The 25,971-nt window shown below is 47.9% G+C and overlaps 1 protein-coding gene across 1 annotated transcript in view; it reads right to left on the bottom strand.

Moving 5' to 3' along the window:
• The window catches only part of TMPRSS15 (transmembrane serine protease 15), a 447,907-nt gene that overhangs the window by 287,034 nt on the left and 134,902 nt on the right, over positions 1–25,971 (bottom strand). The window contains exon 9 of the mRNA XM_075333062.1: positions 22,796–22,936. Coding sequence (XP_075189177.1) covers positions 22,796–22,936 — 141 coding nt within the window. The remainder of the gene's footprint in view (positions 1–22,795; positions 22,937–25,971) is intronic.

Below are 25,971 nucleotides of genomic sequence, written 5' to 3'. Positions count from 1 at the left end.
ACCTCATACCCGTTTAACGCCAACAATAGCCCGTACAGGGTAGGTGGTTCCGGACGAGTCAGAAGATGGAGAAGATTCATCCCTAGCATGAGGGTGAATAGCACGTTTCAATAGGGAGATATAAACTTGTCATGGATTCGGAGATGGGACGGTAACTTCAACTGGTACACTACCGTATTTATTTGCCGGAGAACCTCATAGGGACCCAGGTAACGTGGAGCAAACTTGACTGATCCCGTTCTGACTTTGATGTTTTTGACAGAGAGCCAAACAAAGTCGCCTGGGGAATACACCGGTGCTGGGCGATGGAGATGATCAGCCCTCAGTCTCATGCAGTCCGTGGCCGCTTGAATAGCCGCTTGGGCATGATCCCATACATCTCTGGCGTTAGTCGCCCAATCAGAAATCAGAGGAGTGGGAGTAGTGGCAGGAAAAGGCATGGGAACCCGGGGATGTTGTCCATTGTTAAGGACAAAAGGGGTTTGACCCCTAGCCTCAGCCACAGAGTTGTTAAGGGCGAACTCTGCCCAAGGAAGGAGTGAAGACCAATCATTATGGTGTGCGTAAACAAAATGACGAAGGTACGTAATTAATGTCTGGTTCGTATGTTCCACCAACCCATTGGTCTGGGGATGATAGGCCGAAGAGATGTTTAACTCAATCTGCAAGAGGCTGCAAAAGTCATGCCAAAACTGAGATGCAAACTAAGGACCCCTGTCACATACTATGCGATCAGGCATCCCATGCGATCTGAAGACGTGCTGGAGAAAGAGTGTGACCAAGACCCTAGATGAGGGAAGGCCACGCAGAGGAACCAGATGTACCATTTGTGAAAAGTGATCAGAGAGTACCCAGATTAAACGGTGGCCTTGTGAGGATGGGAGTCCTCCTACAAAATCCATTCCCACAACCTCCCGAGGTCTATCAGGTACGGGCAGTGGGTGTAGAAGACCAGCCGGTCTCTGACGCGAAGGACGGTTTCATGCACAGGAATAGCAAGAACGAATGTACCTCCTGACTTGGTAAGCCAGATTAGGCCACCAGTACCATCTCTCGATTAGCTCTTGCGTCCGTCTGACACTGAAATGCCCACCAAGCTTAGAAGTATGAGCCCAAGACAGAATATCATTCTGTCTTGGTGGAGGTACAAAGGTCCTCCCAGATGGTATTTGGTCAAGAGTCACTGGAGAAAGCGTGTGAAATGCCTGAGATGGTAAGATAAGGCGAGGGACATCCTCCTCCTCATTAATAGACTGCATGGACCGCGAGAGTGCATCTGCCTTATTGTTCTTGTCTCCGGGGAGCACAATAAGAAATAATAAGAAATGAAACCGGGAAAAGAACAAGGCCCAACGTGCCTCTCGAGGGTTTAGACGTTGTGCCGTCTGGAGGTAAGTAAGGTTTTTATGGTCAGTAAAAACCTGGACAGCATGTCTATCGATGGAGACACTGGTCACATCCACCCAAGGGGGAGGTTACCGCCCAGGAGAAGGATCCGACATCGAGGAGGCCAGAGGAACTCGCTTCACCACAGACGATAGGGAAACAGCATCCCACAGCCATCGGGACAAGGGACGGCACGCCACGCGAGGACCACAGCCGGAATCCTGAAAGACAAGAACAAAGAGCAAAGACCAACCCCCCCGCCAAGGGGCCGACCTAGCGACATAGGCGAGGACAGAGCCCAAGAGGCACAGAGCCCAAGAGGCACAGAGCCCAAAAGGCACAGAGCCCAAGAGGCACAAGGCCCAAGAGGCACAGAGGCACAGAGCCCAAGAGGCACAGAGTCCAAGAGGCACAGAGTCCAAGAGGCACAGAGGCCAAGAGGCCCCGAGGCCAAGAGGCACAGAGGCCAAGAGGCACAGAGGCCAAGAGGCATAGAGGCCCAGAGGCCAAGAGGCAGAGAGGCGAAGAGGCATAGAGGCGAAGAGGCACAGAGGCCAAGAGGCACAGAGGCACAGAGGCACGGAGGCCAAGAGGTAAGAGGCATCAAGGCACAAGGGCCAAGAGGTACAGAGGCCCAGAGGCACAGAGGCCAAGAGGCACAGAGGCCAAGAGGCACAGAGGCACAGACGCACAAGGGCCAAGATGACAAAGGCCAAGAGGCACAGAGGCACAGAGGCATAGAGGTCGGAGCCAGGAGGCATAGGGCCAGGAGGCCCAAGCCAGGAGGCACAGAGGCCCGGAAAGCACAGAGGCCAAGAAGGCACAGAGGCCAAGAAGGCACAGAGGTCAGGAAGGCACAGAGGCCAGGAAGGCACAGAGGCCAGGAAGGCACAGAGGCCAGGAAGGCACAGAGGCCAAGAGGCACAGCAGGCCAAGAGGCACAGCAGGCCAAGAGGCCAAGAGGCACAGAGACCAAGAGGCAGAGGCCAAGAGGCACAGAGGCCAAGAGGCCGGAGCCAGGAGGCACAGAGGCACGGGGCCAGGAGGCCCAGAGGGCAAGAAGGCACAGGGGCCAAGAAGGCACAGAGACCAAGAAGCCAAGAGGCACAAAGGCCAAGAGGCACAGAGGCCAAGAGGCACAGAGGCCAAGAGGCACAGAGGCCAAGAGGCACAGAGGCCGGAGCCAGGAGGCACAGAGGCCGGAGCCAGGAGGCACAGAGGCACGGGGCCAGTAGGCCCCGAAGCTACACAGAGGGCCGGAAGCCACACAGAGGCCCGGAAGCCACACAGAGGCCCGGAAGCCACACAGAGGCCCGGAAGCCACACAGAGGCCCGGAAGCCACACAGAGGCCCGGAAACCACACAGAGGCCCGGAAGCCACACAGAGGCCCGGAAGCCACACAGAGGCCAGCAAGCCACACAGAGGCCAGGAAGCCACACAGAGGCCAGGAAGCCACACAGAGGCCAGGAAGCCACACAGAGGCCAGGAAGCCACACAGAGGCAGGAAGCCACACAGAGGCCAGGAAGCCACACAGAGGCCAGGAAGCCACACAGAGGCCAGGAAGGCACACAGAGGCCAGGAAGGCACACAGAGGCCAGGAAGGCACACAGAGGCCAGGAAGGCACACAGAGGCCAGGAAGGCACACAGAGGCCAGGAAGCCACACAGAGGCCAGGAAGGCACACAGAGGCCAGGAAGTTACACACCGGCCAGGAAGCCACACACAGGCCAGGAAGCCACACACAGGCCAGGAAGCCACACAGAGGCCAAGAAGCCACACAGAGGCCAGGAAGCCACACAGAGGCCAGGAAGCCACACAGAGGCCAGGAAGCTACACCGAGGCCAGGAAGCCACACCGAGGCCAGGAAGCCACACCGAGGCCAGGAAGTCACACAGAGGCCCTGAAGTCACACAGAGGCCCTGAAGTCACACAGAGGCCAGGAAGCCACACAGAGGCCAGGAAGCCACACAGAGGGCAGGAAGCCACACAGAGGGCAGGAAGCCACACAGAGGGCAGGAAGCCACAGAGACCAGGAAGCCAAGAGGCCAGAGGCACCGAGGCAGGAGGCACGAGGCCAGGAGGCACAAAGGCCCGAGGCCAAGAAGTACAAAGGCCCGAGGTCAAGAAGGCACAGAGGCCTGAGGCCAGAAGGGCACAGAGGCCCGAGGCCAGAAGGCACAGAGGCCCGAGGCCAGAAGGCACAGAGGCCCGAGGCCAGAATGCACAGAGGCCCGAGGCCAGAATGCACAGAGGCCCGAGGCCCGAAGGTACAGCGGCCAAAGGCCAGGAGGGACAGCGGCCTCAGGCCAGGAGACACAGCGGCCCCAGGCCAGGAGGCCCAGCGGCCCAAGGGCAGGCAACACAGAGGACCAAGGCCAAGAGGCACAGAGGACCAAGGGCAGGCAGCACAGAGGAACCGAGGCACAAGCCATGAAGCACGAGGCTCGGAGCACGAGGCCCAGAGACACAGAGGCCCGAGCAGGAGGTCCGGAGGCCCGGAGGTACAGGGACCAGGAGGTCCAGAGATCCAACCCCCAGGAAGCGCAAGGGCTAGGAGGCTCAGAGACCGGGAAGGCCAGAGGCCAGAGGCCAGGAGGGCGCGAGACCCGAGGACAGAGGACACAGAGGCCACAGACACCAGGAGGTCCCGAGGCCACAGAGACCAGGAGGACCAGAGGCCACATAAGGCCAGGAGGCCCAGAGGCCACCGAGGCCAGGAGGCACAGATGCCCAGAGGCCGGGAAGACACACACAGGCCTCATGGGCCAGAAAAACGCACAGGCCACAAGGGCCAGGAGACACAGAGTCACAGGGGCCCGGAGCCCATAGGGACCAGGAGGCCCCAGAGGCCACAGGGGTCAGGACCCACAGAGGCCCCAGGTGCCAGGAGCCCACAGGGGGCCAGGAGCCGACAGGGCCCACGAGGCCACAGAGCCCACAGGAGCTAGGAGCCTACAGGGGCCACAGGGGCCAGGATTCCACAGAGGCCCGGAGTCCACAGAGGCCACAGGGGCCAGGAGTCCACAGAGGCCACAGGGGCCAGGAGTCCACAGAGGCCATAGGGCCCCGAAGTCCACGGAGGCCACAGGGGCCAGGAGTCCACAGAGGCACAGGGGGCCAGGCAAACACAGAGGCTACAGGGGCCCCAGGCCATGCGGCAGAATCCAGCTCCAATGATCAGGAAGCCACACAGCCCGGCCCGAAGCCACGCACCAACCCCGGACTAGCGCAGGCAGGGACTCCGGGACGATCCCCCGTGCACTGCCGGGACACCGCCGAGGAGACAGCGCGTGGACGCGGCCCCGGACACAACGCACCCACCGTGCAGCCGGAAGGCGCAGCCCGCGCCACAGGGAGAGGCGCCGGCCTCCGAGCACAGATTTTTCGCCGTGTGGCGGTGAAGACGCAGGCACGCGTCAGGGAGAGGCTCCGGCCCGACCGCAATAGACTCACCAGCATCGCAGTGTCCGGCCAGGATGGAGGGGACCACGGGCTTCACTAGGAACCTTCCCGGCCGCTCCCCCGGAAGTGCTCCTGTATACTTCCGGGTCACTGCAGCAGGGAAGCGTGCATCTTCGACGCGGCAGGGCCCCCCCCGCCGCGCACACGTCTGGGAGAAGCACACCCTGCTGCAGGCGTCATATCTCCCGGAGGCAAGCCGGACCAGGAGAAAGAGGACGAGGTGCACCGGAGGACGGAGTCCACGAGGGGAGCTCCACCGACCGTGCTTCCGGATCCAGAGCTCCGCCGTTCCCTTGGAGACCGCATGGACTCAACCGGACCCAGGTACTGTAGGTTCCTCTCCATGCAGGACAGGAAACCAACTGATGAGGGAGGGGGACTGCCCCTTTTTTATCTGTAGGTTTCCTGTCCTGAAGGGGGCGGATCCCTCTCTCGTGGGTGCTGTCGTGACGAAAGGAAAAAAAGGTTTGTTCTTCTCAGGTCGCTGGAGAACAGGCGCGCTACAGAAATAAGACTTGACAGAGACAAACACCTGTGTAGTCTCAGCCGACCAAACCTTGGGATTTGCTCCCTTTTTGGTCAGGGCCACCAAAGGAGCGACTAGGGTGGAGAAGTGGGGAATAAATTGCCGGGAATAGTTAATGAACCCTAGGATTCTCTGTACCGCTTTGAGAGACCTAGGTTCTGACCATTCCTGCACTGCAGACACCTTAACGGGATCCATCGCCAAGCCCTCATGGGAGATAATATATCCCAAGAAGGAGACCGACCTTTGCTCGAAGACGCACTACTCAAGCTTTGAGAATAACGAATGCTCGCTTAGCCGAGAAAGCACTCAAATCACATCCTGCTGGTGCGTATCGAGATTGGGAGAAAAAATTAATATGTCATCCAGCTAGACCACGACAGATGACAGTAGAAGGTCTCGAAACACATCATTTACGAAGTCTTGGAAGACTGCTGGGGCGTTGCATAAACCAAAGGGCATAACCAGGTACTCATAGTGACCATCTCTGGTATTAAATGCGGTCTTCCATTCATCACCCTCACGGATGTGTACCAGGTTATAAGCCCCACGCAGATCTAACTTGGTCAAGATGTGAGAACCTCGGAGTGTATCAAAGAGCTCTGCAATAAGAGGTAGGGGATATTTATTTTTCCCAGTAATGGCATTGAGCCCCCTGTAATCTATACATGGTCGCAAATCACCCTTTTTTTTGGCAAAAAAAAGAACCCTGCTCCTGCGGGGGAAACAAATTTGCGAATAAACCCCTTCTCTAGCCTCTCTTTGATATAAGCAGCCATAGCCTCAGACTCGGGTATAGAAAGGGGGTAAACTGTGCCCTTAGGTGGAATGGCACCCGGAATGAGGTCTATGGCGCAATAGTAGGGTCTGTGAGAAGGAAGTTTCTCAGCACCCTGCTTGGAGAAAACGTCTGCATATTCCAGGTAAGGAGAAGGTAGAGAGGAGACGTCAGGGGTCTTGTTGGTAGACACTGAATAACTGAATAGGATAACTGAAGTGAGCACTAATATATATATTATGAGTGCCAGCCAAAAATTACATACTATATACGGATAAGGCTGCACATCAAACTTAGATAATAGTATATTGCCTCAAGCATATGGACAAATATTGGAATATACAATGAAAAATGCTACTTGCTAATTTGAACATGTGAATAATGAATTGCATACCTGCCATGAATATTAGGAAAAAGGAGATATTTACAGTTACATTGATCAATGCGATTGCTAAATATCTCCTTTTTCCTAATATTCATGGCAGGTATGCAATTCATTATTCACATGTTCAAATTAGCAAGTAGCATTTTTCATTGTATATTCCAATATTTGTCCATATGCTTGAGGCATTATACTATTATCTAAGTTTGATGTGCAGCCTTATCCGTATATTGTTGGTAGACACTGTCTTGGAGGTTTTGGATAGACAATGAAACTGACACCCTGCATCCCATCTGATAATACCATCAGACCGCCAATCTATCAAAGGCGAGTGCAGACCCAACCAGGGTAAGCCTAAGAGCACGTTGTCAGTACTCTCAAGTAACACAAGAATCGAGATCTCCTTAGAGTGACCATGCGGTAAGGTAAGTTGTAAGGGTACAGTCCTTAGTGTCATTGCTTCTGAGAGTATAGTACCATTGACCACTCATACCGGAATAGCAATAGGTAAGATAATGGATTGGATGTTATGTCTGGAAACAAAGGCAGAGGAGACAAAGTTGCCATCTGCTCCAGAATCCACAAATGCCTGAATGGGCAATGGTTGGGATGAAGCAAAACAAAAATGGCCCTTAAAAAGCATTTAGAGGGTGAAGGTGACTAATTAGCAACTCCCCGGTAATAGTCACTAGCCCTGGGAGTTTCCCTGAGAGGATCCCTTACGTGAGGAACACTTATTGGCATAGTGTCCTACCCGGTGGCATACAAAGCAAACTGGGGGAGTAGCTTTGTGGGGTGTAGGGGACGTACTGCCTAATTCCATAGGGACTGGGGAATTCTCCGAGGTAGACCGCAAAGTTGGCGAGACCAATAGTTCAGGTACTGGACTGACTTTATGACGAGAGGTACTTAACTCAAGCTTACGCTCTTTATGGCGTACGTCTATCCTCGTTGCCACAGTGATAAGCTCCTCCAATGTTGGTGGAACTTCTCTAGTGGCAAGAGCGTCTTTAACATAGCCAGCCAGACCTCGCCAAAAAATAGGAATCAGAACTCTCTCTGGCCAATCCAGGTCAGAGACCAGAGTTCGGATGTTAATAGCATACAGGCTAGTAGAGGAAGACCCCTGAGACAAGTCTAGAAGCCTTAAGGCCACATCATGTGTGACTTGCGGATCTAAGAAGACAGCCTTCAATGTCCCTAAGAAGGATGTAGCAGAATGTAAAACTACATCCTCACGTTCCCATAGAGGGGTAGCCCACACTAAAGGAGTGAGATAATAAACCCCACTTTGGCCTTTTCATAAGGAAAGTGAGAAGCATTAAGTGCCAGGTGTATTTTGCACTGGTTCACAAACCCCCGACATGTTTTGCTATCAGCCGAGTACTTATTTGGGAGAGCAAGACGGGGTTCATGAGAGGAAGTCAGTACTGCAGTAACAGATTTTTCCTCAACAGACTTGAGTCTAACCTCAAGCTGTTGAATATAGCGCTGTAGATGCTGTAACTCTGCCATCACAGCCAGGCCCTTGGCTTAGTCGTAATGTTACGGGGCTGCCTCGTATTATAACTAATTCCGAGTAACAGGCAGTCAGGGCCCACCGTGCAACTGCTGCTAGTGACAGCAGAAAAGGGTGTCTGTACCACAGAAGTAGTGCTTGTTCCTGTTACTTCACAGCAACACAAGGACTAGTACGACACACCCTGTTTACCTCACAGCGAGTACCGTATTAGCATAAACTAATATGTGGGAGCAAATAAATAAGTTAGGGCGACTACCGCATACGAATAGGAAATACCTCTGTTACTTCACAGAAGTAAGCTAGTAAATTAAAGCATAAACAATGCTCCTAGGTAAGGAGAGAATGCACAGGTCTCATGTTAATGGTTACAGGCAAACCTAAGAACTAATCTCTATTATGCTCATAATGGAAGTGTAACATGACAACTGATAACAGAGAGCAAAGCTTTCTCTGAAATGGCTCAAGTGCAAGTCCCTGTCCAAGCCCCGTGTGCTAACTGCACTATAAGGAGCCAGGGAACTCTCTATGCTATCCACAGCGAGTAAACAGGAGCGAAGGGGGAGAAGTTCTTACCTTGCCCGACTCCCCTAAAGCATGGGAAGCGGGTATAACGACACCCTAATCGGTACTAGGTCCCTGCCTAACCCGGTTCCACTATAGAGATTGGTAGCGGGGATATTATGCAGACTCGCATGGAGCATCTACTCCCACACAAGCACATGTAACGACTGAGCGCCGAGAGGCGGGCTCCAGGGCCTTTTATAAACTTGGCTCCGCCCACAAGATGGAGGATAATTAACAGGAACGACCCTGGGCCAATAGTAACGAGCAACGACAGAAGTGACGTCACCCTCGGCCAATCATGTAATGCCACGTCACATGCCGAGGACCATGTGATCCCCGCATCATCTGTGACATCACCCACGGCCAATCATGTAATGCCACATCACATGCCGAGGACCATGTGATCCCCGCATCATCTGTGGCATCACCCACGGCCAATCATGTAATGCCACATCACAGACATGCTCAGAACAGAGTACACACTTAGCCTCAGAAATGACTAAGTCTGTGAGCATGCTCAGTAGCTCAAAATTGGGACTTCGACTCAGGAAGCTAAGAAGTTCCCAAACAATTGTAGTGACGCAAATGAGAAGCTGAAGGGGAAGAAGGGGAACGTGGAGCAACAGACCCAGGGGCCATAACATAGACCCCTGCATTACACCTGTCCCCCAATAAGGTATACATCAGCCAACCAGTAAAACTTAGTCACCTGCCTCAGTGCTTAATGGATGCACCAGGGGGCAGAGCCAGGTGGTTGGCCACGCCCACCGAGGAGTTCAAAGGGCCTGAGGCAGAAAACACACAGTTCAGATCAGTTTGAGTGTTGAGAAGTGGAAGCAGACCTGTGTAGCAGGTCTGCAGCAGTCTGACAGGTGCCAGGGTTGGAGCCCTGGTACCTTTTCTAGGAGGCAAACGGTGGCCTTAGCCTGCAGGAGCCGGGAAGACAGCTCGGTGGAACCGTGGTGGACGGGGATAGGGTAATGGACCAACTCGGAAAGCGGAGCACACAGGGGGGTACTCAGACCCTGAAACGAGGTCCAGAATCCACTGGACTGAGTTAATTAACTGATTGCGGTCTGGACTATAGGTCCTTTCCCACCCAAGTCCCGACTAAAGACAACAGCCCACCGAGGGGGATAGAAAGCCACCGCACAGGCAGAGAGATCCCACGGGCCAGCGTCTGCAGGCAAAAGGGCTCTCCCGACATCCACAAAACCGGGGAGCGGACTCCCGTCGCTGAAGCGCAGGCAGCCCAATTACACAACACGGTGCAGGGGAAAGGCCAAGACAACCGAACCGGGTGGGGGACCAGACGCAGCCGGCGGCGGGCACCAATTACCATCAACTTGGTTTACCAGAGACTTGTGTGTGTCAATAACAGTGAGTACAACAGTGCCATCCGGCCGCACACCGCCCTGCACCACCCAGCTACCCCCAACGGGTCCCGGGGTCACCATCCCTGCCCACAGAGGGGTCAACAACTTGCTGCATAAACATCTCTCTCGGGTGCCCCGTAACTGCAGCGGTGGTGCCTACCTTCACCACATCACATGGGTGGTGTCACGAACTCACGCGCGGCTCCGGCCGTGCACCTACCTAACCCCCACCAAAAGCGCCAGCATCCCCTCTCAGAGCGAAGTGACCCCGGGTCTGGAGGCGCTTGAGCCACCCACCAACGAGCCCAGATCCAAGCGTCTCGGCTGCAGCTGAGCGCAGGGCGGTACGCTACCTTTGGCTTTTAACATTACCTGAATCTTTCTGGGCATGGTCTCAAACAGATTCAAGCATGCCTCAACTGAAATCTGATCCCAGGTCTCTTCTACATGTTCCTAATAGTGCATAGGGGTAGACTTACTTGGGTATGTAAACAGCTTCTCACAAGTTTTTGATTGGGTTGAGGTCTGGGGACTGTAAGGGCCAATCCAGCACCTCTAATTCATTGTCACTGAACCAATTCTTTGTCAACTTCAACATGTGCCTCAGGTCTTTGTCCTGCTGGAAGACTATATCGTCCTTTATATTCTCATAGTACTCGAGTGTATGAAGTAACTTGTTTTGTAGGATGCTCAAAAATAGCTTATCATTGTTGAGAATACCATGGATCCTGGTCAAGTATCCATGGCGTTTGGCATTTCATCATGCTTCCTCCACTGAACTTGACATCTCCTTCAATTTCTCAAACTGTTACCTGATTTTTCCCTTGTTTCTTCCAAACCAACTTGCACCCATTAGAGCCAATTTATTGACTTTCCTCTCATCGCTCCAAATCACCCATTTCCAATGTTCTACCATCCACTTTTTGTACTTTCTTTTGCAAACTTGCGCTAACGCTTCTTATGATGATATTGAAATCGAGGCTTATTAACCTTTTTTCGGGTCACCATTCCAGAATTGTGTAATGTGTGTTGCACAGTGCTTGTATGGACATCTGTGATCTCACTATTATGAATAATACAAGCCATCTCCACTCCAGTGTTTGTTGCTCCAGCACTGATAGGGGCACTTTGCACACTACGACATCGCAGGTGGGGTCAAATTGAAAATGACGCACTTCCGGCATCGCATGTGACATCGTAGTGTGTAAAGGCTCGATGATACGATTAACGAGCGCAAAAGCATCGTAATCGTATCATCGGTGCAGCGTCGGCGTAATCCATGATTACGCTGACGCGACGGTCCGATGTTGTTCCTCGTTCCTGCGGCAGCACACATCGCTGTGTGTGAAGCCGCAGGAGCGAGGAACATCTCCTACCGGCGTCACTGTGGCTTCCGTAGGATATGCGGAAGGAAGGAGGTGGGCGGGATGTTTACATCCTGCTCATCTCCGCCCCTCCGCTCCTATTGGCCGCCTGCCGTGTGACGTCGCAGTGACGCCATACGACCCGCCCCCTTAATAAGGAGGCGGGTCGCCGGCCAGAGCGACGGTCGCAGGACAGGTGAGTCCATGTGAAGCTGCCGTAGCGATAATGTTCGCTACGGCAGCTATCACAAGGATATCGCAGTTGCGACGGGGGCGGGCACTATCGCGCTCGGCATCGCAGCATCGGCTTGCGATGTCGTAGTGTGCAAAGTGCCCCATAGACCTTGTAATGAGCCAACTTGTTGATACCTTGAATGGACATCCACCTCTTGGCTTTTGAATGAATGGACAGACTTCATTTCATATTCCTCCTACTCTCATGGCACTCATATGATGTAGTTTGACAATTTTCTTGGTCAAGAGACCGGTATCGCTGAGCTGGTTGATACTGTTTATTTTTTTTCTTGGAAAATCTGCTTCACGGCTGCTCCTTGATTTGAACCAGTGACCTTTTGCTTGGCAATCAACTAAATAACACACTGAGCAATTAGGAAATGTGAGAACAGGTTGAAATTAGTAGTATAAGGGAAGAAAAAGATTTTTAAAGCACCAGGAGAAAAATAGTAACAATGCAGTTACATGACAATAATTTGCATAACTAATCATATGCTAAATAGTTACAAGTCAAATTTAAATATGAGATAGCTAAGATGATTGTCTATCAAATGAAGGTAGTCTCATGCTCAAAGCTATAGTGGATGGTGATATCTGGAGTCTGACATTCAAAATTTTGAAACTTTTTTGCTCGTTTGAGCACTGTTTGAGGGATGTGCAAAGTCTTTTAAAATGTTATGAAATGTCCAACTTTCAGGATATCGTTGCCCTTGGAGATCTAGGCAGGAAATATTGTGGTCATGTTTCCAATCATGGTTTTACCTTTCTATAGACATAAAAAGTGGCATAAATAGCATCATCCATGTGAATGACAGCAAATTGGCTGGCCATACAGTGATGTGTGTGAATGAGTTTATAATACTGGCGTGACTGCAATATCTCAGGAATGGTGATGTACTAACAATCACAGGCGGTCAGCTGTCTCACCTGCTCCCTCTGCAGTCTCCAAGCTCTAGAGTCTGTGCATATTGCCCAGGTCTTCTGGCAGTGTTCTTAGGGCACATAAGTGCTTCCCACTTCTTAAAGGGGCAATGCAGACTATACAGTGTCAGTAGGTATTTAAGGCATCTTACTTCATAGGGACGTGCCTGAACAATTATGCTCCTAGTGTGACATGGTTCATGGTTGTACACATGTCTATAGTCTGCTCCCCTTTTTGACTCTAGTCCGATCTGATACCAGCCTACCAATTTTCAGTAGTGACTCTGTCCTTCAAGTCTCTGTATTGACTCCATCCTTCTTGACTCCTGTACCCACTCCATCCATCCTGCCTTTCCGTACCTGCATCACTGACCCTTGGCTCAGCTGCAGCAGTACCGGAGACTGCTCTGAAATGGTACTTGGTGTCTACCTGCAACCCAGTCCATAATACTATATCAATATAGTATTAACATTATCCCATGTCAATAATGATATCTGCTTCTGCTTCCTATGAATAAGACCTGAGATTTACTTTCATTTGCCTTGTCATGCACATTTAGTGCTTCTATGTATGCACATTTTTGTTTACATATTTTTGTTTGTATTTTTTTGTAAATGATTTTATATATAATTTTCTCCTTCGTATATGTTTTCCTCTTTCTCTAAAATGATACATTTTTGCTTATTTGGTCCATAGTGTGCATCCGATGGAGGTCCATAGGACCGAAACATCATTTACTGTCATAAAAATATCCTGCCTGTAAATAAACTTTCAACACATTTCGTTTTTTGAGTGTCGGACTAATATTTTACAACTCAAATTCCAGCCACACCAAGCAAAAGCTGCTGAGTGGGTGAGGCTGCAACTTAACTGCAGCTGCAAGTAAGTGCATAGTTGAACACAATATCATACTTGTGATAACTGTATGACTATGTAAATTGTTTAGGGTATTGTCTATCTGTGCTAACTCTGCTACTGTAAAAGGAGAAAACAAAGGGAACGTCATGTGATTTGTGTCAGGTTATTCATTGTTTGCATTGCCAGCTGGTTAGGGAACTTCAAATTTCAGCCACACCAAGAAAGGGCTGCAGAGCGGAAGAGGCTGCAATTTAAGTGCAGCTGCAAGGAAGTGCATATTTGAACACAATTTAATAGTTTGGCACAATAGCAAATTTGGTGTTACCTTTCTAGTTTTCCATTATTTTTATCTTTACTATACATCCCTACATAGAATGTGCTCCATGGACAATGCTACCAAGTGTGCATCTTGTGAGATGTATGCATGCCTTGATCAGCCATTAGAGGGGGAATATGTCTGCGCTCAATATTAGCATGTCACATCTTTGTAAGCCCAAGTAATGGATCTAAATATGCCGCATGCAACACTCAGGAGCATTGCAAACCTGGAGAGGAGTTTAGAGCTTACTGAACATGCTTGGGGGGGGCAGTGCTATATAGGAGGGTGTAGGTGATGAAGGTCAGGACCCAAAGGTGGGTAGCTGGGTAACAGTTAGAAGAAAGGGTGGGGGGAAAAGTGTCAGGGAGCCTAGTTCTGATATGGCACAACCTAGTAAATATGCCTGTTTGGCGTTGCTCCTAGCAACCAGCAAAATGATTGCTGTAGGAAGTAAGGAAAATGGACAGCTGGAGAGGCCAGGCAGATATAAGGAATGGTAGGTGACTACATAATTAGGTGGACAGAAAGGGCCATCATTCACTGAGAACATCAAATAATATGCTCGGGTTCAAGCTTATTGTGGATTGAATAGGCCAGATTGCTGGCTGGAGCTGGGGAAAACCCAGCAGTCATGGTGCACATTGGTGTTAATAAGAAAAATAGAGGGAAGTGGAAAGTCCTTAAAAAATATTAAAGGGAACTAAGCGAGAAGCTGAAATCCAGGACCTCCAAGGTGGTGTTTTTAGAAATACTACCAGTGATATGAAGATCACTAGAAAGACAGCAGGAGCTTAGGGAGATAAAAACATGGCTTAGACATTGGTGCAGGAAGGAAGGGTTCGGGTTCATGGAGAACTGGGCTGAATTCTCTGTCGGTTACAGGCTGTACGGTAGGGACAGGCTGCACTTCACTGGGCAGGGGGCAGCTGTGCTTGGGGAAAAATGGTCAGATGGATGGAGGAGCTTTTAAACTAGAATCTGGGGGGAAGGTAGTACAAAAAAGGATTAGATAGGGTGGATAGAAAGTGATACAGTAGAGCTCAAGGTGGGTTAAGGTGGGACAGTGACATGCAAAGAAATTAGGGAGACTAAAGCTGGTGTCACACACAGCGACAACGACAATGACGTCGCTGCTACGTCACCATTTTCGGTGACGTAACAGCGACCTTGTAAGTCGCTGTTATGATCGCTGCTTAGCTGTCAAACACAGCAGAAGCAGCGATCATAACGTCGCTGTTCTACATGTTCAGAGAGCAGGGAGCCGCGCTTAGCGCTGGCTCCTTGCTCTCCTAGGTACAGTACACATCGGGTTAATTAACCCGATGTGTGCTGCAGCTACATGTCACAGTGCAGAGAGCAAGGAGCCGCGCGCACTGCTAAGCGCTGGCTCCTTGCTCTCTTTGCTACAGTATACATCGGGTTAATTACCCGATGCATACTGCAGCCACATGTCACAGTGCAGGAGCCGGCGCTGGCAGCAAGAGCGGAGGCTGGTAACCAGCGTAAACATCGGGTAACCAGGGAAAGGACTTCCCTTGGTTACCCGATGTTTACGCTGGTTACAGCTTACCGCAGCTGCCAGTGCCGGCTCCTGCTCGCTTCATTTCGTCGCTCTCTCGCTGTCACACACAGCGATGTGTGTGTCACAGCGGGAGAGTGACGACGAAAAAATGAAGCTGGACATTCAGCAACGACCGGCGACCTCACAGCAGGGGCCAGGTCGTTGCTGGATGTCACACACAGCGACAACGACAACGACGTCGCTGCTACGTCACCATTTTCGGTGACGTTGCAGCGACGTCCCGTCGCTGTCGCTGTGTGTGACATCCAGCAACGACCTGGCCCCTGCTGTGAGGTCGCCGGTCGTTGCTGAATGTCCAGCTTCATTTTTTCGTCGTCACTCTCCCGCTGTGACACACACATCGCTGTGTGTGACAGCGAGAGAGCGACGAAATGAAGCGAGCAGGAGCCGGCACTGGCAGCTGCGGTAAGCTGTAACCAGCGTAAACATCGGGTAACCAAGGGAAGTCCTTTCCCTGGTTACCCGATGTTTACGCTGGTTACCAGCCTCCGCTCTTGCTGCGAGCGCCGGCTCCTGCACTGTGACATGTGGCTGCAGTATGCATCGGGTAATTAACCCGATGTATACTGTAGCAAAGAGAGCAAGGAGCCAGCGCTTAGCAGTGCGCGCGGCTCCTTGCTCTCTGCACTGTGACATGTAGCTGCAGCACACATCGGGTTAATTAACCCGATGTGTACTGTACCTAGGACAGCAAGGAGCCAGCGCTAAGCGCGGCTCCCTGCTCTCTGAACATGTAGAACAGCGACGTTATGATCGCTGCTTCTGCTGTGTTTGACAGCTAAGCAGCGATCATAACAGCGACTTACAAGGTCGCTGTTACGTCACCGAAAATGGTGACGTAACAGCGACGTCGTTGTCGCTGTCGTTTAGTGTGAACCCAGCTTAAGAGTAAAATGTGATAATAGTATTAAATGTCAAATGCAAGAAGTCTTGTAAACAAAATAAATAAGTTGGAGTCTCTTATGTCAACCACAAATTATGATGTGGTGGGCATTACGAAACCTGGCTGGATGAGAGCCGTGAGTGGATGACAAATGTAGAAGGTTACACCACATTCAGAAAGGACAGGAAAGACATGAAAGGTGGAAGGGTGTGTATATTTATTAAATCTAACTTAAGACCTGTGCTCAGTGACGACATTGAGGGGAGCTGCAACAAAGTAGTGTCAATATGGGTAAATGTACATGGGGAGGGCAATAATGCAAATGCAAAATTGCTAATTGGAGTTTGCTATAAGCCTCTTAACATAGCTGAACAAATAAAGGGTGAAATGCTGCAACAAATTAAAAAAGACAGAAAATAATAATGATTATTCCTTATTATGGGGAATTTCAACTATCTAGACATTCAGTAGGATAATGCTAAAAGCTGCAAATTCTTATCCACAATTCAAGACAATAACCTCTCTCAGATGGTAGTTGAACCGACCAGGGGAGATAATTTTCTGGATTTGGTTCTGTCAAATAGACCAGACATAATTTGAAATATACAGGTCCGAGAGCACTTGGGCAGCAGTGACCATTATATGGTAAGTTTCTATGTAATATTAAATAGAACATTTGAAAGGGGAAATGCTAACACCTGGAATTTTAGGAAAGCTGAATTCAACAAATTAAGGGAAGAGCTTAATCGTGTAAATTGGGACAATGTCATAGTAACTGGGGATGCTGAATATAAATGGGGCAAGTTTAAGAATATACTATTAGAGTCCTGTAAAAAACGTATACCCTCTGTTAATAAAATGTTTCCATACAAGTCACTAGTGTGGCCACACTAAGGGGTACTTTGCACGCTGCGACATCGCAGGCCGATGCTGCGATGCCGAGCGCGATAGTCCCTGCCCCTGTCGCAGCAGCGATATCCTTGTGATAGCTGCCGTAGCGAACATTATCGCTACGGCAGCTTCACATGGACTCACCTGTCCTGCGACCGTCGCTCTGGCCGGCGACCCGCCTCCTTATTAAGGGGGCGGGTTGTGCGGCGACACTGCGACGTCACACAGCAGGCGGCCAATAGGAGCGGAGGGGCGGAGATGAGCGGGATGTAAACATCCCGCCCACCTCCTTCCTTCCGCATATCCTACGGAAGCCGCAGTGACGCCGGTAGGAGATGTTCCTCGCTCCTGCGGCTTCACACACAGCGATGTGTGCTGCCGCAGGAGGGAGGAACAACATCGGACTGTCGCGTCAGCATAATTATGGATTACACCGACGCTGCACCGATGATACGATTACGATGCTTTTGCGCTCGTTAATCGTATCATCGAGCCTTTACACACTACGATGTCGCATGCGATGCCGGAAGTGCGTCATTTTCAATTTGACCCCACCGACATCGCACCTGCGATGTCGTAGTGTGCAAAGCCCGCCTTAGAATACTGTGTACAATTTTGGTTTCCAGTGTATAACAAGGCCATTGTCCTGAGGACAATCATTATCTTACAGGCTGATCTGAATGGACTTGTATCTTCTCGCATCCTTAAATTTTTAAAAAAATTAAAATTTTGAAACTATTTTTACTGTCATATGCCAATTAGGGATGATCGAATACCTCAAATATTCGGCTTCACGAATATCCGACAAATAGGTCGCCACTATGCGAATATTCGATGCGCAATGTAAGTCTATGGGAAGTCCGAAGAGTTCCGAATAGTTGTCATTCGGGTTTCCCATAAACTTACATTGCGCATCAAATATTCATGAATAGAGGTGACCTATTCGGCAAATATGCGCAAAGCCGAATATTTGAGGTATTCGATCATCCCTAATGCCAATCTTCACTGCATTGAAGAGGCAATAATAAAACATCATGCTGAAAATGTGATTTTTTTTTTTATTTTTTCTACTTCGCAATTTAACAAAGCACAGAAATCAAGTTTATTTTTAGAAATAGGAGTTGCAAATGCCAGACCATCAGGTCCTTATCTCAAGATTGTGGGAAGTTGGCTCTGGATACATTATGGTATATCATTTTATCCCTTCAGCATATTCTACATGACAATTAACTTGGGACTAATGGTTATAAAGACATTTTAAAGAAATGCAAGCTCGCAATAAGAGAGAGATTTGTAAGTAAATGTCATATTTATCTGCTCAGAAACCCAGATGTCAAAGAAAAAAATCTGAAATATCATATGTAGCTTCCAAAAGTGAAGAATAAACATATTGTATATGTGGCGCCCTGGACAAGCCAGGGGCCACCGAGCACAACACCCACACACCCCACACTCCCGGTCAGGCACACCGAAGTCAGACACAAAACCCTTGTTGCCTTCCTCCAGGGGCTGATGTCCACACCAGGGGGTGGGCCAGGCAGTTGGCCCGCCCACCGAGGAGTTCACAGTCCTGGAGGCGGGAAAAGTACACAGATTAGTTTTGGAGGTGAAAGTGAGAGGGAGGAGAGTGGTAGTCTGAAGTTGGTCTGGGTGTGTGGCCCGTACAGATCAGCAAGGTTGGCAGACGGTGGTGACCGTCTGCAGGAGTGGCCTATCGGAGTCTGCCGTAAGGACCGTGGACGGGCGGTGGCCCGGCGGTACCGGACTGGTACACAAAGAGAAGCCAGCACCATCTGGCAGGGGCTTACGGACCCCGGCAAGGCTAGGAGTCGCCGTGAATTTGCCGAATTCGTTAGTGAAGGGAACCTCCTGGGTTTCCCAGCAGCCAAGTCCCGACAGAAGGCAACAGTCCAACCAAGAGAGGGAGACACCGCCACCGTCAAGGCAACCGTTTCTCAGGGCCAGAGCCTGCGGGCAAAAGGGGCTCCTCCAGCCCATATCCAAGCTGGGGAGCTGGTTACCGGTGGGAACCCATTGGAACCATCTACCGTATATAGGTGCAGGGAAAGGCAGTCACCATCAACCTGCCGGGAGCAGAAACCACCGCAGCCGTCAGTGGGACCCGTCCATCTAGCCGTGTGTTTTACCGAGAACTGTGTCTTCATCATTGGCTGAGTGAGTACCACCGTGCCGTGCGGCACAGCGCTGCCCCTGCGACTCTGCACCTCACCAGGCCCTGTAACCCGCCTGCCATCCACCCCTACCCCAACACCGGGCCCCGGGACAACTAACCCCCTACCCACGGAGGGGAGAACTAACAACAAGGCTGCTCCCTGTCACTGCTCCCGGGATCCCCATCTAGAGCAGCGGTGGTGTCACAAATATCACCACAACCGTGGGTGGCGTCACGGACAATAACCAAAACCCCCACAATCAAAATCCCCTTTTCACTCACGGGCGAGGAACGCCGCTTGAGTCCCCGGGATCCGACCCACCGCTCGAGCCACCACCGAGCAGCGGCACCAGCAGCAGTCGGACCCGAGCAGTGGGAGAGCGCGGCGTCCCCTACTCCGCCCGCGACATATAAAGTAGAAAAAAAGATGTGGGAGTCACACTGATGAGACCCCCACTATATTATTGATCAGGAGTTCGGTGTCTGAATGGATTGTTAGGATTCAGTTCCACTTGTGTTTTGCATAGATGAGTGCAATCCGATAAAACGTCAGATTACACTCGCAACAGTGCAAAACTATGGGTCAGTGTCCATGTGCGAATGATTTCTCCAGCCATATCAGTCTGAGAAATGAATCACAGCATGCTGCATTTGGCAGCGATTCTCTGCTCACACACCCCCATACAAGTCTATGAGAGAGTGTGAAACATCGCACTGCATTCGCATGTCATCCAACTGCAGAACGATATATGCAAAGATAGTCAGTGGAGAAGATAGGGAGAAAGTGCTCCCTCTTCTCCGTACCTGTGATATGATCGCAAGATCAGATCTCAGTCGCATGACCCTCGGCTGACGCTCGCTGCAGAGAATCATTAGCATATCACTTCCGATGTTCTTGATTTAGAAGATTTGTGCAAGTGGAACCGTACCCTTAATCAAACATGCGCAACGTCACTCCATTCAGTCTATGAGACTAACAAGACTAACAAAATGCTCTCGTTTGCTACTGGACTCAAATCTATAGCTTTTGAAGAGTGGCAGAGTGCATTTGACTGTGTGCATTTTGCTGTTGGGGCACACTCGACCTATTCTTAACATCACAACATCATTGTGGGCCCAGGACTAGAATTGCGATCAATTTTACCCCTATTACCCTATGCAGTATATAGGTGATAAGTATCAAGTTTGGGACAACCCTTTTGATATGCATCTCCATTTTTACAAATATTAAATAAGTAACTCATATATTTTCACTGGTGGGGGTCAAGTTGATAGATTTCATTGGTTGTTGTTCGGCATATGAAAGATAACTAACAATAGTACAACTCTACTGACGTTCTTCCAATTGATCAAAAATAGAAGGGAAAAGTCAATGGAACCAAAACTGTTCTAGCAGTCATGGAGATTCCAGTCTGTACCCTATCAAAGTTATTTTGGACATGTGACTGTGACATACAAGGCTTCTATAGCTGAAAGTATGCTTTGTAATGTTAATTCAGATTGCTCAGATGTACTAATGTACTAAATAATGTGATTTTCCAGTCTAGGCGCAGGTCCCACAACCAGTATCCCACCTGTTGAAAAAGGGGGTTCCTCAATTCCTATCTTGACAGATGAAGTGGCGGCCTGATCCAGGCAGTAAACAGAGTGGTAGTTGGTTAAAATAGAAAAAAGTTGTGACATTTTTTTTTAGAAATGAGCGAATATCTTCAAGTGGAATTGAAGTCTACTTTAACCCCTTCACCTCCGGGCAATTTTCCCTTTTTTTTGTTGTGTTCGGTCCCCTTCTTCCGAGAGCCGCAACTTTTTTATTTTTCTGTCAATCTTGCCATATAAGGGCTTCCTTTTTGCGGGACAAGTTCTACTTTGAAATGAAGGCATAGGTTTTACCATATTGTGTACTAGAAAATAGCAAAAAAATTCGAAGTGCGGGAAAAATTGCAAAAAATTACAATTGCATAATTGTTTTGGGGATATTTTATTCACCATGCTCACTATATGGTAAAACTGATGTGTCGGTGTGAGTTCATAGATACCAAACATGTATAGATTTACTTTTATCTAAGGGGTTAAAAAAATTCAAAAGATTGTCCAAAAAAAATGCCGCACTTTTTGCGCCATTTTCCATGATTCGTAGTGCTCTCATTTTTCAGGATCTATGGCTGAGTGATAACATTTTTGCATCTTTAACTAATATTTTTAATGGTACCATTTTTGTGCAGAAGCACCGTTTTGATTGCCTATTATTGCATTTTGCACAAAATTTGCAGCAACCATAAAACATAATTTTGGCTCTTAGAATTTGTTTGCTGCTATGTCGTTTACCGCTCGGATTAGTTGATTTTATATTTTGATAGATCGGGCATTTCTGAACATGGTGATACCAAATGTGTGTATATGCAGAAGTGGATAGCGATTCCACTCGTGCTTGATAGCTGCACATCTTAGCGATTCAAATCAGCTGACATGTGCAGTGATCGCTGCCAGTGGCAGCAGGCAGGCATTAACCTGACACGATCCATGTTTTACCCAGTACGTCATGTGTTGTGAAGAGGTTAATACAGCAAAACTATGGATTTGCCAAAGTATGGATGTTTTGTAATTTGCAGATTCAGCAAACTGGCATCTTCTAGCCAACATTTTCCTGAACCGTACAAGGTCATCAAAAGGTTAAACAAAATCTTATATTCACCTTACTGCTCACCTTTCATAAAATAAAATATATAAAATACAACCATGTAACTCCTTTGATGTATGAAGAGACCTGTGCACCTGCATAGCCCTTTTCTCAGGGCTAAGAAGGAGCTGAGATTCCCCAGGTGGGGTACAAGACGTGACAATGCTATATATGTCTGCATATCTGATATGACAATACTTCTTTTAATATAGTTAGTGATGAGTGATTGTGTTTGGCACTGCTCATTACTCGATCGAGTATTGGGGTGCTCGAGTACTTGAGGAACTTGACCGAGTATTGTGGGTGCTCAGATATTTAAATGTAAAACAAAGAGCATCATGCTCAGACTTGCTTTGCTGGATGATGTGTGCAGGTTCCTCAGGGAGAGTCATTCACAGTCTCTGAATTGGTCTACTGGGGGATAAAACAACATTCTTGGATGTAGTATGACTCCCTCCAAAAATAACGATCTCCCTCCCACTGAAAATGCTCTGTTTATGGCTGGCGGTGTGTGGATGGAGACCCGAACAGTGACTTTCCATGATTCTCATTCCTCTTGTTGAGCTCATCTGGACATTTGGCCAGCTCAAATTGAGGAACGAGCATTCGAGCATTTCAGTGCTCACCCATCACTAAATATATTACATCTAATATCACAATAATGGCATGTGGCTGGGTATGGAATGCAAATTTCTCAAAGAGTACATCTGAAATCCTTTTGCAAATATTATATGTACCTTTGGGTACTGTGAGATCAGTTTGCCAAGACCTCACTGCACAAGAGCTTTGCAGTTGCGCAGGTGAGATCCATGAGCAATGTGTCCAACCTGCCATTAGATATCATTATTTAATAAGATTTTTTATACCATAAAGTTAGATGATGGTACTACTTACTTGTCACACCACTGACGCTGAACACTGAATACATGCCTTCAAAACCACTCAGACCAATGGATGAAGAATCACTTGTAAATTCCACAGTGGCTTGATTTGAAAAAATTCTAAAATTTCCAGGATTTGTTCCCCACAGAGAAGCTGTAAATATATAGATTAATATGTAAAAAAAAAAGTGTTCTAAAATATAAAATTTTTATGTAAGAATAGATCTACCAGTGACTAAAGATGAATGAAAATCTGTTTTCATTTTTCAAGAAAAATAACCAGTTACACATATTGTCAATGAAATGTCCTTATGATTCAGCTAAATATTATCTTTATAGAGAAATAGAAAATAAAAATCTATTGATTTTTTTTAGGTGCCTTAAACACACATTTATCATGTGATGGGTCTTACTCACGGAGGCAATTGATTGACTTTATTAGCATTACATCATTATTTAATCCCTCACTTGCAAATCTCCATTTTGTGGATAACTGTATGGCAGGCTCTAGTTTAGGGACCCCTTAGGCAATCCTAGGGAGAGTCATCGGTGAGCGGGGGCACCAATTGCGCTTTTTAGGGTGCCGACCTCCGCAGCAAGGTAGGGCCATCCCTTAGGTGAGAATTGATTTGATAAATATGAAAAATATGTTTTGTGGATCTCAACCCATTCCACTTAAAATATAAAAAATATAGTTAAAAAATAAAAAGCTATAAGTAAAGTCTATGATTCATTATTTTTTTTTCTGTTACCCTTCTTAGTTATAAACTTACAACCATGAGGGGTATAATTATACATTTGGAACTAATCAATATGCATCATTAAATTCCAGGTAATGTAAAATAAATACCATCTATAATATTCTTGCATCTAGTACTATTATCCCCTGTAAAACTTTACCCGCTGTTCAACAATGTGTTTAGGATTGCCGGATTGTCCTTGGTGACCATGTGGTTGAAGTTCCAACCTCTTTTGTTTCCTTGAGATTGTTCCTAATCTATAAAATGCTGTTGATATTATCACTGATGCAAGTATTTTGCCGCATATAGTCCAGCCATTGGTTTTCTTGACTGGTGGAAAATGCTTTTTATCTTTTTGCACAAATTGTACAAATAGTTGAGATATACTGAATGTAGCAAGCTATACTCTAATCTATTATATAAAGCTGAGTGTATGTATGTATGTATGTATAGTAAAGCTGAGTGTATGTATGTATGTATGTATAGTAAAGCTGAGTGTATGTATGTATGTATGCATAGTAAAGCTGAGTGTATGTATGTATGTATGTATAGTAAAGCTGAGTGTATGTATGTATGTATGCATAGTAAAGCTGAGTGTATGTATGTATGTATGTATAGTAAAGCTGAGTGTATGTATGTATGTATGTATAGTAAAGCTGAGTGTATGTATGTATGTATGTATAGTAAAGCTGAGTGTATGTATGTATGTATGTATAGTAAAGCTGAGTGTATGTATGTATGTATGTATAGTAAAGCTGAGTGTATGTATGTATGTATGTATAGTAAAGCTGAGTGTATGTATGTATGTATGCATAGTAAAGCTGAGTGTATGTATGTATGTATGTATAGTAAAGCTGAGTGTATGTATGTATGTATGTATAGTAAAGCTGAGTGTATGTATGTATGTATGTATAGTAAAGCTGAGTGTATGTATGTATGTATGTATAGTAAAGCTGAGTGTATGCAAAGAAGAGGGGAGCCAGCACTGCTCATGAATGGCATGCAACAATGAAAAAATAAAAAGTGTAAAATTCACAAATTCATTCCTACTGTAACAATTCAATGAGATTTTTTGCAAATTATTGATCAATGATTTGAGCCCCCCTGCCCCGTCACGGCAAATCTCTATAGGGGGGTCCCTACACTATGTTATAAATTAATATCATACCATAAGGTCTCATATAATGATTTGAACAGGACCATATAAGAACACCACTTACCCGGGGAATGTCAGAACCGCTCCCATGCTGCAAGGACTGACAACTGCGAATAAAGGCAGTCCAGGTGCCAGTGTGTGTGGCAGAACCACACACACTAGCACAATGTCAGAACTGGCCCTCACAGTGCCAGACCAGCTGAAGTGAGTGTATGTATATGTGTTTGTATGTATGTCTGATAAAGAAATCCACACTGTCGCATTTACAAATGTGCAAAAAAACTGTTTACACTAAAGTGAATGGAGCTGGGAGCTACAGGTCATTAATAGGAGCTGTGATTGGTTGCTATAGACAACGAAGGACATTCTTAGTATAAGAGCTTATGTGTCACTTAATATGATTTCAGTGGAGAGACAGACAGAGAGACAGAAAGAGACAGACAGAGAGAGACAGAGAGAGACAGAGATAGAGAGACAGATAGAGAGAGACAGAGAGAGACAGACAGACAGACAGGTAGAGAGACAGACAGAGAGGAAGACAGACAGACAGAGAGGGAGAGTGGAAGAGAGGGAGAGGGTGGGGAGATATAGACAGAGAGACAAACAGAGAGAGACAGAGATGTTAGAGTCCTTGTGCTCCTCCACCTTCCATGTGAGGATGCCTCAAAGATCCTCAATAGGGCTGAGGTCTGGAGATGCTTGGCCTGTCCAGCATTTTTACCCCCGTTTTCTTTAGCAAGTCAGTGGTGGTCTGGGGTGGTGTTTGAGGTCAATATCATGTTGAATTATGAAGGGAGGGGACAAACTCTGAATATGACGATGAGCATGTGCACCTTAGTTGTTTGGTCAACCATGGCGAGGCCTGTTTTGAATTGAACTTGTCTTATTATCTGCTGCATGTTCTTGGCCATTGTGCTGCAGCTCAGTTTCAGGGTGTTGGCATCTTCTTATTGACTATGCCATCTTTATGTACAGTAACAATTCTTTTTTTCAGCTCCTCAGGGAGTTCTTTGCCATGAGGTGTCATATTGAACTTCCAGTGACCAGTATAAAAAAGTGTGGGCTATAACACCAAATTAAAAAATGTAATAAACCTGCTCTCCATTCACACCTAATATAAGTTACATGATGATAAGTACAGAAAATGGCTAATTGTGAACAATTTGGCTATTTCTATTACCATGTTGTCCCATGAAGATATAATAAAATATTTAGAAAAATGTGATTGCGGTTCTCACTTTTGTGTATACTATATATATATATATATATATATATACACACACAGATGGTTAC

This window comes from Anomaloglossus baeobatrachus, chromosome 2, assembly GCF_048569485.1.
Source record: "Anomaloglossus baeobatrachus isolate aAnoBae1 chromosome 2, aAnoBae1.hap1, whole genome shotgun sequence".
Classification (NCBI taxonomy): domain Eukaryota; kingdom Metazoa; phylum Chordata; class Amphibia; order Anura; family Aromobatidae; genus Anomaloglossus; species Anomaloglossus baeobatrachus.
Note: the sequence above shows the minus strand (reverse complement) of the source record. Positions and strands in the feature narration are given on the sequence as shown.